This window comes from Akebia trifoliata, chromosome 10, assembly GCF_017979445.1.
Source record: "Akebia trifoliata isolate Shusen 1 chromosome 10, ASM1797944v1, whole genome shotgun sequence".
Taxonomy (NCBI): domain Eukaryota; kingdom Viridiplantae; phylum Streptophyta; class Magnoliopsida; order Ranunculales; family Lardizabalaceae; genus Akebia; species Akebia trifoliata.
This window is the reverse complement of record NC_141384.1, coordinates 30,608,731-30,621,534: the sequence shown is the minus strand read 5'-3', so window position 1 is coordinate 30,621,534 and position 12,804 is coordinate 30,608,731. Positions and strand designations below refer to the sequence as shown.

General features: G+C 33.5%; 2 protein-coding genes across 2 annotated transcripts; both read right to left on the bottom strand.

Moving 5' to 3' along the window:
* LOC147393817 (uncharacterized) lies at positions 1-1,602 on the bottom strand. The gene is made up of 2 exons (XM_086454988.1): positions 1,482-1,602; positions 1-1,029 (listed from the first exon to the last, which is right to left on the bottom strand). The coding sequence occupies exons 1-2, from the start codon at positions 1,558-1,560 to the stop codon at positions 77-79; spliced, it is 1,032 nt and encodes a 343-aa protein (XP_086311114.1). The 5' UTR covers positions 1,561-1,602; the 3' UTR covers positions 1-76.
* A 6,430-nt stretch (positions 1,603-8,032) lies between these two features.
* On the bottom strand, positions 8,033-11,141 carry LOC147393816 (uncharacterized). The gene is made up of 3 exons (XM_086454987.1): positions 11,005-11,141; positions 10,057-10,179; positions 8,033-9,159 (listed from the first exon to the last, which is right to left on the bottom strand). The coding sequence occupies exons 2-3, from the start codon at positions 10,148-10,150 to the stop codon at positions 8,150-8,152; spliced, it is 1,104 nt and encodes a 367-aa protein (XP_086311113.1). The 5' UTR covers positions 10,151-10,179; positions 11,005-11,141; the 3' UTR covers positions 8,033-8,149.
* Positions 11,142-12,804: the final 1,663 nt, after the last annotated feature.

The window sequence follows — 12,804 nt, the reverse complement described above, 5'->3', positions numbered from 1 at the left end:
TCCCAATTCAATCAAACAACAGCATTCTAGAATTTGTTTACATCCCATTATCGGTTTTTTACTTACAATATCAGTCTCAAGTAGTCGTTTCATTCATCTTTTGGATTTTGTTCGTCATCTCTAAGAGTGATTTCTTGAGATCATCACAGTTTTTACTGTGATAATTGATAGCCAAGCATAGCTGTATTATGGTTGCCCTCTTTTCTTCTTCTCTAACAACTATCTGCTCTTTCTTCTCTTCTATTTCCTTCTCCAATGTTGCAATCTCTCCCCGAAGTATAATACTATGCTTCCTTTCTAGATCCGTTGTTAAGCATTGTTCCACAGCAATGAATACTTCAAATTCTTTGTCAAACTGGGCCTCCAGCTTTTCCTTCTCACTTTTTGTATTACAAACACGCTTCTTTGCGATCTCAAGGTCTTCTAATTTATATGAGATTTGATTTTCGAAGAAGTATTTATGATAATCGATGAACCATGATGATTCATTGTTCAGTTCCCCCAGAGTATACTTGATTTCCATGAGCTCTACTTCTATAGAATAAATCTGTTCCTCGAGTTCTTCATGTTGTTGATTAGCCACTTGTTGTTTTACAAATTCCAATTTTTTGTTCAAACTTTCATTGATAGCTTTTATGGATTTAAGTGATTTATATATCTTGCCTAAAGCTTTAAGAGAATCTGAGACTAACTGCCCTATATTTGAATCTTCCAGTTCTTCCTCCAGGATTTCGGACAACTTTAGAAGCTCATATTCCCATTTTCGCTTTCTGCTGACTTTCTCCTTAGAAAAATGTTCAGATTCCGAGTATGAACTGGTGGAAGTTGATGATGAAGAACAATCATCGTAATTTAGGTTCCTTAGTTCTCTCGTTAGATCATCGTAAAGTGTGAAGACCGATACATATTGTTTGTGCAAATCCTTGATGAGAGTAATCATGACTTGTGAATCTTTATTCGAGTTTCGTTGTGGACCTCCCTTGTCATTGATCAGTTTCATCATCATCTTTGTCACTCTATCCCCAATGTCTGCAATAAACAATAAAGCGCTTGATCAGCTTCAAATATTTGGAAAACAGATGGCTGACATGTGAGTTGTTCTCAAGAGTACTCTATTGGCTAATTGCTCGTCCAATTCTTCACCCGAACCCCAAATATTTTACCCTTATAATCATTTTCTTTTATAAGAATTCACGTTATACTAAAGTAGAAGAAAATGATATTTTTGAAATACTTAGAAATATGAATGTATTGCCAAGAAATAATATGCCAAGGTCTCCTTAGACTCGTGAAAAGAAAGCTTACAAACAAATACACAATGCCACCATTAAAATATGAATCCAATGGTCGGGATATTTTACATACCCTAAGATAAATCTTGACCTTTGGATTTTGCAATTTTACAGATAAGCGAAGATCATATCATGCTCTTTAACTTCATTTCTAATAGCATTTGAGAAATTTTGGACAAAAGAAATAACCTGCTTTGCTCTTTCCAAGCTCTTCAATGTGAGTCCCGAGCAAAGATTTTAATGACTCCCTCAAACGGCAACCCTTCATCTCTAAATTTCGAATGCTTTTGCTCTATCTCTGCAATTTGGAAATAAAGAATCTCCTTTAAACTCTAAAATAAGGTCACTCTTAAGATTTCTACTAAATTAACCAATAAAAAGATTAAATAAAAATTTGAAGTAGGTTAATGCAAAATGAAAGAGTGATTTGGATATACTAATATTTGAGAGACCCTCTTTATGATCTCAGACTGGTGACATGCCTTCATTGATCTAATTCTTTTCTAATAGATTAATGCAAAATGACCTAACTGCCATTGTCATATTCAACCTCTCGAGGTTAAATTTTTTAACCTTTGTCTTAATCTTAAGATTTTATCTACTTTGACCCTAAAGCCTCAAAAGCAACATAGGAGTTTTGAAAAATTAGTTGAAAATTTTGGATAGAAAATTAAGGCGAGATTGAAAAAGATATATAGCTTAAAGATACGAACTTGAAGATGAATGGTTTTGGGAAGAGAAATCCAAGGGTTTTTTGTTAGAAGTTGAAGATGAGGACATTTAGGTCATTTAAAATTAATCTATAAAAGAAGTCTGAGGTCCAGGGGTATATCAGCAGTTTGAAAACATAGAAGTATCTAAATTTTCTAAATCACCCCAATTCAAATTGAACACAAAATAACCTTTTTTTTTTTTTTAAGGAAAAAAAAAAACATTTATGAGAGCTTAATGCCTTCATCCGATCTACAAAATCTTCAAGAAAATATAATACAAGAAAGTATTGAATTAAAAATCATTAGAAAAAACCTGAAAAAATCATAAAATTCAACTTTTTAATCTAAATTTTTTGATAGAAAAGATTCATGTAATCTATATAATTTCGCTAAAAAATAAAAATAGATATTCCATCAAGAACACAAGAATACTCGAGATTGTGACAAAGAAATTGAATCAGAATTTCTAATGTTTACATAATCCATCTGAACTTCAAAAAACAAAAAAACAAAAAAACTAAAGAAAGTCAATTTGAGTCAATAATCAAGAAAACATGCAAATTCGAGGTAAGAATCTCGATTTCCCATGGTTCATAAACACAAACGGAAAATAATAATAATAATAATGAAGCTCAGAGTCCAAAAAAACCTGTAAATTTGAGTTCAAAATGGATCTTTGTTACTGGAACTTTGTTCAATCAATCTAAACTTCTTGAAAACGAGGCGAATTCAAGATTTAGAGAGAGAGAGAGAGAGAGAGAGAGAGAGAGAGAGTACTGCGCGACTTCAGTTAAAGCGACAAGAACAAATTTATAGATTCGAAGAGACTGGAACATTGGTAGTTATTCGAGTGTGAATACCCTTTCATTATCAGATTATTACATTAATGCCACTGAATTTCTTTCTTGAAATAACTGATTACGGCGTTAACTTGGAAAATTAACAATTTAGCGAGATTGACGGTTGTTCTTCTCTTGTACAGTTGTACTACGGAAATCCATATGTATCTTTATAATTTTTAAAGGGATTTTTCTCAAAATGTGCACAACTTATATTCAATTTATAATTCTTTAGTAAATTTAAAGTTAAATATCCGTGATTTTAAAGTGAAGAATTCTCAAATATTAAAGTGACGAATTTGCAGGTAAATTTAAAGATAAAATATTCTTATTTTTTAATGGTGAATTCATTGGTAATTTATCAGCGAATTCGTTAGTAATTTAAAAACTATTAAGCCTACGTGAGGTGTCGTGGTGGCATAGTCTTGGACAACCATGTGTTGTGGGTAGCCTTTTGTCGATATCCCTGTTTTCGGTAGAAAACGAAATAAGGGTTAAATTCGTCATTTTCAAAATCCATGTAAAGCTTAGAATCTACATTAAATATTAAATATTAAATAAAAAATAAAAAACCCCACTAACAATTAATAAGAGAATTTTGTGCATGAATCACAACCACAACCACAATCACAATGACAACAGAAGAATTTCAATCTAAATATCTAATAGAGACTTTTGATCAAGGGCGGAACCAGGATTTAACTCATGTGGGGGCAATGTAAGAGTGAAAGATTTTTTGTGAGCGCAACAAATATTGTAATTTTTTTTGTGGGGGCAACAAAACAATAAAAATTATTTTGTGGGGGCAATTAAGAGTGTAAAATAAATTGGGAGAGCAATAATTCATTACTCTAAAGAAGGTTTGAAAATTCTTGTGGGGGCAAGTGCCCCTATTGCCCCCACTCTAAATCCGCCCCTGCTTTTGATGTTCCATGGACTCCTCAACCACCAATTTCAGTTCACTAAAGAGTCCTTGATCACAACAAGCTTTTTTCAATTCATAACTAATCTCATCAATCAAGTTATGAATCTAGGCCTTTAATTCGTCCCGCTGTCGCTGGAATTTTTTCTCTTTTACCTCATCATCTATTTTCCGTTACTCCCTAAGCCCGCTTTAGATCTACCAATTGTTGAGTTAATGATTCCAATTGTTGCTTCAACGTTGAATTCGTTAATGACACAACACATGAGCTTTCATTGGCCCATCGACAATTGGTTCTAATTGTCAATCAATCATATCACACTATGGAAGTACAAATCATGCTTGTATAAATGTCTTGTAATCTTTTGCGCTAGCAAGGACAATTGTGTAATATTTTTTCAAGGGATTTTCTGTTTTGGGGAGTTTTATTTGGTTTGATAATTCCCGATTAAATAAATTGATATCTCTAGGATTGTAAAATGTATGATTGTTCTTGTTTTGTTCCATGGACGTAGGCACATTGCCGAATTACATAAATCCTTGTGTTTTGTGCGATTGTATTATTTTTGAAATTTTAATTTTTTCACAATATCTTACTTCAATCGGATCCCAAATTAATTAAAGTTAAGAAATGGGATTTAAAGCATATTGAATGTAGATATGTTGGCATCTCCATTTATAGGTACTTGATCTTGTTCATCAAAGTGAGAATGAATCATTCTCATTCAGGGAAAAAATTCTGGTTCCGTTAAACAATAAATTGCCGATTGGTTCATTCAATCATTGATTTATAATTAATTGGTCCCATGGTTTAAAATATCGGAATGTATCGGTCTATACGTATCAGTATCAACCAAGACTGATACGAAACATGCCGTTTAGAGAGTGAATTTCTATTGATTTGCACATACGAAATGCTTTCTCTGTTTTGAATTATTGGGACATGTCAATGACATTGATTTCTTTGTATAACTAAAGATGAATGATCGATAGTAAAAAAAAAAACAACAAATTCAGTCTCAAGTTGTACTTCAGTGGTTTCCGTTCTTCATCTTTGAGATCAACATTTCCTCGAGACGATCACAGCGTTCACGTTGATAATCGATAGACAAGAATAGCTGCCTTACGGTTTTGCTCTCTTTTTCACAACCAACTTTCTTCTCTTCCTTCTCTTTTATTCCCGTCCCCAATTGTCCGACCTTCTCCACAAGTTCCGATAAACTCTTACTACTTAATTCTTCATCTACATTAGTCACTGAGACCCACTTCTCCGTTCTCCAAAGCTCTTCTGAGATTTCCGAGATACAATTCTGGAACGTCTCACGATCTTCCAATTGTACTTGAGAAAGTACATTGTTCATCGTCTGCATAGAATCTTTGATCTCCATGAGCTCTCCTTCTTTAAAAGCAATCTGATTGCTCAATATAACAATCTGGCCTTCAAGTTCATCACAATCTCGCGCGATTTTATTTTCATTGTCTTCTTGCATTGCTTCCAAAGCCCAGTTTAGATCCAACACTTGTTGACTTACAAATTCTAGTTGTTGCTTCAGACTCCCATTCTCGACTACCAACAACGACCACTTTAATACCCATAGAAAAATTTTGAATTTGGACTGTTGGGCGAGCAATTCCAGTTGAGAGAGTCCATCGTTAACTTCCTCAAGAGAATTCTCGGTCTTCGTGAGCTCTTCTTCTTTAGAAGCAATCTGAGTTTTCAATCTAAGAAACTGGCCCTCGAGATCAATCCTCCTTCGTTGTTTTGTTAATTTCAGTTGTAGCTTCAGACTTTCATTCTCGACTTCCAACATCGACCACTCATCAACCAATGTTTCAGCTTTGTTTTCGAGATCTTCTATGGTTTTCCATGCCAATTGTATCTTACTTAAAGCTCTCAGATATTCTGAGCTTAATTTTTTCCTTGTAGTAGCTTCAAGTTCTTCCTCTGTGATTTCAATCAGCTTTAGAACTTCTTTCCTTAGTTCTCTAGATAGATGATCGTAAAGTGCGTAGAGCGATTGATATTTTCCATGGAAATCCTCAATGAGAGTAATGAGTTCTGACCCTTCGATTGAGTTACATAGTGGGCCCTTCTCTTCATTGATCAACTTCAAGATCTTTGTCACTTTCCTCTCAAATTCTAAAACAAACAAAGAGCTTGTCAACAATCTACTACTTGAACATTGATCAACAAAGACAACAAGAGAAAACTAGCAACTTAAGATGCAAAAAGAACCCTTTGTTTCTTGGAAAATCAATTTCATGAGAAAATCATTTGAGTAAAAAATATTTTCTTTTTTGGAAAAGGTCATAACTGTCCAAGATTATCAGAGAAATTTCGGACAAAAAAGAAGAAATTATAAGCTGCTTTATTCTTTTCCAGCTCTTGATCTTTCTCAAGAGCAATCTGATTTTTAAACAAAGATTTTAATGATTCCGTCCAAGCACGACTCATCATCTCTAATGCTTTTGCTTTGTCTCCAGACCCTAGAAATAATGAAATCTTCTTCAAAATCAAAAATAAGAAAATGTAATAGAAGAAGATATTCAATCAAAAATCAACGAAAACCTAAAAATTAATCTTCCATTGATTTTTATTATCGGCGATCAACTTATCTAACAGGTCAATGCTTTAGAATTCAATTTTCAATCTAAATTTTGATAAAAAAAAGATTTCTATAACTTATCTAATTTAGAAAGAATAGCAGATGGTCCATCAAGAATGCAAGAATATTCTAGTTCGACATTGGAACCTAATATTTCTCATGAAAGATACATTTAATTGATCCAAACTTCAGAAAGAAAGCATAATCCAAATCTTAACATAATCCATTTGAACTTCAAGAAAAATTGATTTGAGTTGATAATCAAGCACACTACATGTAAATTCGAGCTCAGAATCTTAATTCATGCTTCAGAAACATGAATAAAAGAAGAAGAAATGCAGCCTAGAGTCGAACGAACCTTTGAATTCGAATTCAGATTTGATCTTTGTTACTGGAACTTTATTCAATCAATCTAAACTTCTTGAAAACCGCAGAGGCGAATTCAAGATTGAGAGAGAGAGAGAGAGAGATTTAAAACGTAGAAGTCGCGCGAGTTCGCTATTGGTACCAATTTATAGATTCAATTTGAGTCGGACTATAGTGCGGAAAAAAGGCCTTGTTTTAACAAATATCAAGGTCTTGTTTTATGCATCCCGAGGTTTTTTACGGTGGGTGAGGCTTAGTAACGCCTTTTTCCTCAATATCATTGAACTATAATTATATAAACAATCCAAAGCTTTCTAAAGATTCACTGCTTATTTAATTAATAAAAAAGATTAGGAAAATGACCATCAAAGTGAGATTGACTCGAAGTATGGTTTAATCATCCTAAATGTTATATGTTGAAAAGAAATTTTTCAATACCTCAAGGTGCACGATCATTCAATGAGAATCTTCTGGTTGACTTTTCTGAATACTATAGTCAATTATGACGAGGTTCCTACAATTCTCACTCTCGAGTCCATGACAAATAGTAGAAAAGTAAAAATTCAATCTACCGTTCAGTTTTCGATTTATGAAAACTTTCACATATATGGGATGTAAAAAAACGAAAATACCTTTCCAAAATAGCCTGAATCATTCCAATCTGACTTTTCTATGATTTTATAAGAAAATTTCAAGTTCGAAGTCCAAATCCAAATCTTTGTATTTACACGGTGGAGATTTTGTATTATTTCTTGAATCATCCTAAATGTTGTATGTGGGAAAAAAATGGTTCCAAATCATTGATTTTTCATTGATTCGTCAATTCAATCAGTGGTCCTTTACACACAAAATTTTGTGACTATGTTTGTAATTGGCTTGGATTGATGTTTTTGTTTGTTTAAACATTTTGTTGGTATTTCCCTTCAATGTTCCTCTTGTGAAAAAACAAAATGGCAAAGATAACTCAATTTTGTGACAATGTTTGTTTAAACATTATGTGGTTACGGCAATGTGCCTACGTCCACGTGTGCAATAAGATCCTACACAACACCTCTCACACCCCATGTGCAATAAGATCCTACACAGTTGCATCAAATCTTAGAATCCTTGGTTCTCTTCTTCTCCTAACAAAGGAGAGGGAGTACTGTTCTATTACATGTTCTATCTTCCTTTCTTCATCCATGTTTCATTTTCTCTGAAACAACAACTCAAAAAAAGGAATTTCAATCAAATAGAGAAAGTGAATATTTCTATTGAGACATGTCAATGACATTGATTTCTTAGTGTAATTCTAACTAAAGATGTTCAGTTAAAAGAGCTCAATAAATTGAAGATGACTAATTGATACTCAAAACAAACAAACAAATTCAGTCTCAAGTTGTCCTTTAGTTTCTGTTCTTTGCTTCGAGATTCACATTTCCCTCTGTTCTTCACTACCAACTTTCTTCTCTTTTATTCCTTCCGCCAATTGTCCGACCTTCTCAAGTTCCGATAAACTCTTAGCAGCTAATTCCAAATCTGCATTGTCAGACACCTTATTCCGCAGCGTTTGCTTCTCATTTTCTGCCTCAAAGATCCACTTCTCTGTGCTCCGAAGAAGCTCTTTGAAGATTTCCGAGATACGATCCTGGAACGTCTCATGATCTTCCATGAATTTCTGCACCACCAATTCCACTTGAGAAAGTACATTGTTCATCCTCTCCAGAGAATCCTTGATCTTCATGAGCTCTCCTTCTTTAAGATCAATCTGATTGTTCAATATAACAATCTGGTTTAGATCCAACACTTGTTGACTTACACATTCCAGTTGTTGCTTCAGACTTCCTTTCTCGGCTACCAACTTCGACCTCTCTAAAACCCATTTTAAAAATGTGAACTTGGACCGCTGGGTGACAAATTTCTGTTGAGAGAGTGCATCATTCACTTCCTCGGCCTCCTTGAGCTCTCCGTCTGTAGAAGCAATCTGATTTTCCAATGTAAGAATCTGGCCCTCAAGATCGGTCTTTTGTTGTTCTGCAAATTCCAGTTGTAGCTGCAGACTATCATTCTCGACTTCCAACATCGATCTCTCATCAACCAAATTTTCAGCTTTGTTTTCGAGATCTTCTATAGTTTTCCCCGCAGCTTGTAACTTGCTTAAAGCTGTCAGATATTCTGAGCTTAAAACTCCTTCCCCTTGATCATTTGTAGCTCTCAATTTATTCTTTGTAGCTTCCAGTTCTTCCTCTCTGATTTCAAACAGGTTTTGAAGTTCTTTCCTCAGTTCTCCATATAGATGATTGTTAAGTACATAGAGCGATCGATATTTTCTGAGGAAATCATCGATGATAGTAATGAGTTCTAACCCCATTTTTGAGTTACATAGTGGGCCCTCCTCTTCATTGATCAGCTTCAAGATCTTTGTCACTTTACTCTCAAAGTCTGCAATAAACAAAGAGCTTGTCAACAATCTACTACTTTGAACATTGATCAACAAAGACAGCAAGAGAAAACTAGCAACTTAAGATGCAAAAGAACCCTTTGTGTTAGTTTCAACTGTTTGGCAAAAAAAGTTACATTTTTTAAACCCAATTTCCTTGCAATTGTGGGTAAATATTTTTGAACCAGGATTTGCCATTAACAAAGAATTTGTGCTAAGCTGATAACTCAATGGTAGTACACCACATGTATAGCGAAAAGGATAAAATCCAAACATTTAAACCACTAACAAATATTAAACCGCAATTTCGCTCCACTTAATCACTCAATCTTTTTAAATCAACACACATGGTGTCATGCCACATTGAGTCATCAGCTTAGCACAATGGTGTGCACATAACCATTGATGCTTCTCACTCGTATCTTGATGAAAAGCATCTATGGTTCCGTACACACATCCACATCAGCAATGTGTGAAACGATGTCAATGTCAATGTTACTTCAGCATTTCCCTTTAGTTAACAACAAATCTCTGTTCACTATTTTGAACCTCATACATTGAACACCTTATTCTCTTGAACCCAATTTTTCATTCACAATCAAATGCAGGAAATTAAATTTCATGAGATATATATATATATATATATATTTTTTTTTGGGGGGGGGGGGGGAGTTTTCTCAACAAACAAACAGTCCCTGTAGTTAGTAAGTGTGATGATCAATCTAATCAAGATCAACAAAATTGGAGGTGAATTGTGAAGAATTTGAAAGCTCAATATGCAATAGGGACACAAATACAATTGTATTACACCAAGAAAAAAAAATACATATAAGGATATGCAAAGATCATAACTGTCCTAATATGATAAATTTCAGGCAAAATAAAAATAAAATTATGACCTGCTTTAGTCATTTTTAGGTCTTCATATTTCTCAGGAGCAATCTGATTCTCAAACAGGGATTGTAATGGCACCCTCCAAGTGTGGCTCGTCATCTCTATTGCTTTTGCTTTGTCTCCAGCCCCTAGAAATAATGAAATCTTCTTCAAAATCCAAAATAAGGTAATCCTGAGATTTCTAGCTAAGTCTATCTTAACGCATTAAAACGAATAATCCAAAAAGAAACACTTCTCTATGTATGAATTAGAGAAGTTGAACATCCTGTCATTCACATAGAGATTCCATGGCATAGGTCAAGAGAAAAAATAAATATAATAGACAATATTCAAGAAAACTTATGAATTCGAAAATTAAACAAAATTTTAATTTATAAGGCATTTAGCCAATCGATTAGATCTTCAACGAAATATAATAAAAGAATATATCCAATCAAAAATCAAAGAAAACCTGAAAATTAGAGTCTTCTATTGATTTTTTTTTATTAACAGAGATTGACTAATCTAAGAGATCAATGCTTCAGAATTCAAGTTCTAAATCTAAATTCTAATTTCAGAAACCCAAAAAAGAAAAAAATAATAAAAAGAAAAAAAATTGAACCTAAATAGTTAAATAGTTATCATGAAAGAACATGAGTTCGAGCTTTGAACCTAAATAGTTATCGTGAAAGCTTCATTTAACTGATCCAAACTTCAGAAAGAAAGATTATATACAATTAAAATAAGGAGGGAAAAGAAATTCAAGCGATCTTGAAATAATCCATCTGAACTTCAAGAACATTGATTGAGCTTTTTCATCACTAAGCCCCGTACCAAAATTGATTTGAGTCAATAATCCAGAACATTACATGTGAATTCGAGCTCAGAATCTTAGTTCTCATATAAGCTTCATCTTATTGATCCATGATTCAGAAAAAGAAAAAAGCAGAAATGCAGGATACAGTCGAACAAACCTGTGAATTCAAATTCAGATTTGATCTTTGTTACTGAAACTTTGATTGATCAATCTAAAGTTCTAATCTTGAAAACCGAGGCGAATTCAAGATTCCGAGAGAGAGAGAGAGATTTAAAACGCAGAAGACGCGCGCAAGCTCACTAAAGAGACTGATACCAATTTATAGATTCAATTTCAGGAGAGGGAAGTTTTTGAGCTTTGTTTGACCGTGAATACCCTTTTATTATCATTTTATTACATAAATGCCACGCAATTTCTTCCTTTCTTTTTTACATCACTAATGCTGGGGTGACAATGGATTTATTGATGATTTCCAATTTCTGACGTGGAGGTTCGTATATAACTGTAGATGCTGTTTCCTCGTATCCATGTCAGAAATGTGAAAAATGCAGTAAATCCAATGTCATCCCAGCACGACTATTTGTATATGTACACTAGAGTTCGCAAGCATCCTCTTTAGGGTTAAATGTAGTAAAAGAGAAAAAATAATAAAATGAGAGGATTATTATGAAAAGATATTATAACTTGAAAGGGTAAAAGAGGAAAGATAATATTGTTAGAAGGATATTCTTAAAAAAAGAGAAGAGTTTGGATGGAGAAAAGTAAAGATAATAAAGTTAAAGGGGAGGAGGAAAGCAATAAAGTGAGGTCACTAAGATCATCTCCAACGCAACACCCTCTACCCATACCCATAAATGAGTTTTTTAAGTATTATGGGTAGTAATTATAGGTATCTATGTGATATGCACTCCAACCGTGCTATCCTTAAATTGTTTAATGATTTTTTAATTCAAATTTAAAAGTTTTTAAAATTTTACTTTTTTTTCATATAACATAAGTGCCTGAAATTTTTTCCTCCAAAAAGGATGGATTACCAAGTGGGAGTATCTTTTTGTGGCATGGAAAATGTCTAGATCCAAAAATGGTGAGGGATAGGTTTTCCGTTTGAGTTGAAAACTTTGAACTCCATTACCATATCAGCACTTGGGAGTTGATGGGTAAAGGGAATGGTAATGCGTTGGAGTTGCTCTAACTCACTGTAGCTAAGGGAATGTTTATCCCTTACAAGTGGATATCACTATTGGTTTTATTATTTACTAGAGTTTACCCGTACCATAACATGGGCATCATCACTGGGTTAAAAGGGTAAAAGTAAAATAAAATAAAGTTAGAAGGATATTATTATAAAAAAAAAAAAATTGAGATTAAAAATGATTAAAGATGAAAAATAATAAAGTGGATAAAAAGTGTAATAGAGAAAATATAGTAAAATTAGGGGAAGTGAAGAATAAATGAAATAAAGTGGGTCCTAAGAAATTATACCTTGATGGAAATGGGTTTTATTGAAAAAATGAGGGTGTTGGCCGAAAACAAAGTCCATTTAACATTTCTCTTCTTTTTTTTAATATATGATTATTGATTAGTGCTTTAGTTAACAAAGGTGGGCTAATGTCAAGAGCCCCACCTTGATTCAAATTGTGGGCTACAATTTGCCTGAATGAAGTTGGGATCTTTAACAATAGGGTCTTCTCGTTTTGGTGAAAGGGAGTAATCTGTAACTGAGAGTTTTTCTTTGTTGTAGAATCAGTGTGATCCGTGGATGTACTTCAATCTAGAGGAAATCACGTAAAATCTTTGTATGATTGCATATTGTGTTTGATTGTTAGATATGTTTTCTTGTTTTAATTGCACTTGTTTTCTTAACAAAAAAGACCTACTTTGATATCATTATAAGTTTAGGGGTCCAACTCAAAATCAATTGGAATGAGTGGAGAGAGCCAAGGCAAGGAGTGTCTGA

Coding starts and splice junctions, on each gene's coding strand:
- LOC147393817 (XM_086454988.1), bottom strand. CDS start 1,560: ATGAAGGGTTGCCGTTTGAGGGAGTCATTAAAATCTTTGCTCGGGACT. Junction 1,030..1,481: donor GCTTGGAAAGAGCAAAGCAG/GTTATTTCTTTT, acceptor TGTTTATTGCAG/ACATTGGGGATAGAGTGACA.
- LOC147393816 (XM_086454987.1), bottom strand. CDS start 10,150: ATGACGAGCCACACTTGGAGGGTGCCATTACAATCCCTGTTTGAGAAT. Junction 9,160..10,056: donor CCTAAAAATGACTAAAGCAG/GTCATAATTTTA, acceptor TGTTTATTGCAG/ACTTTGAGAGTAAAGTGACA.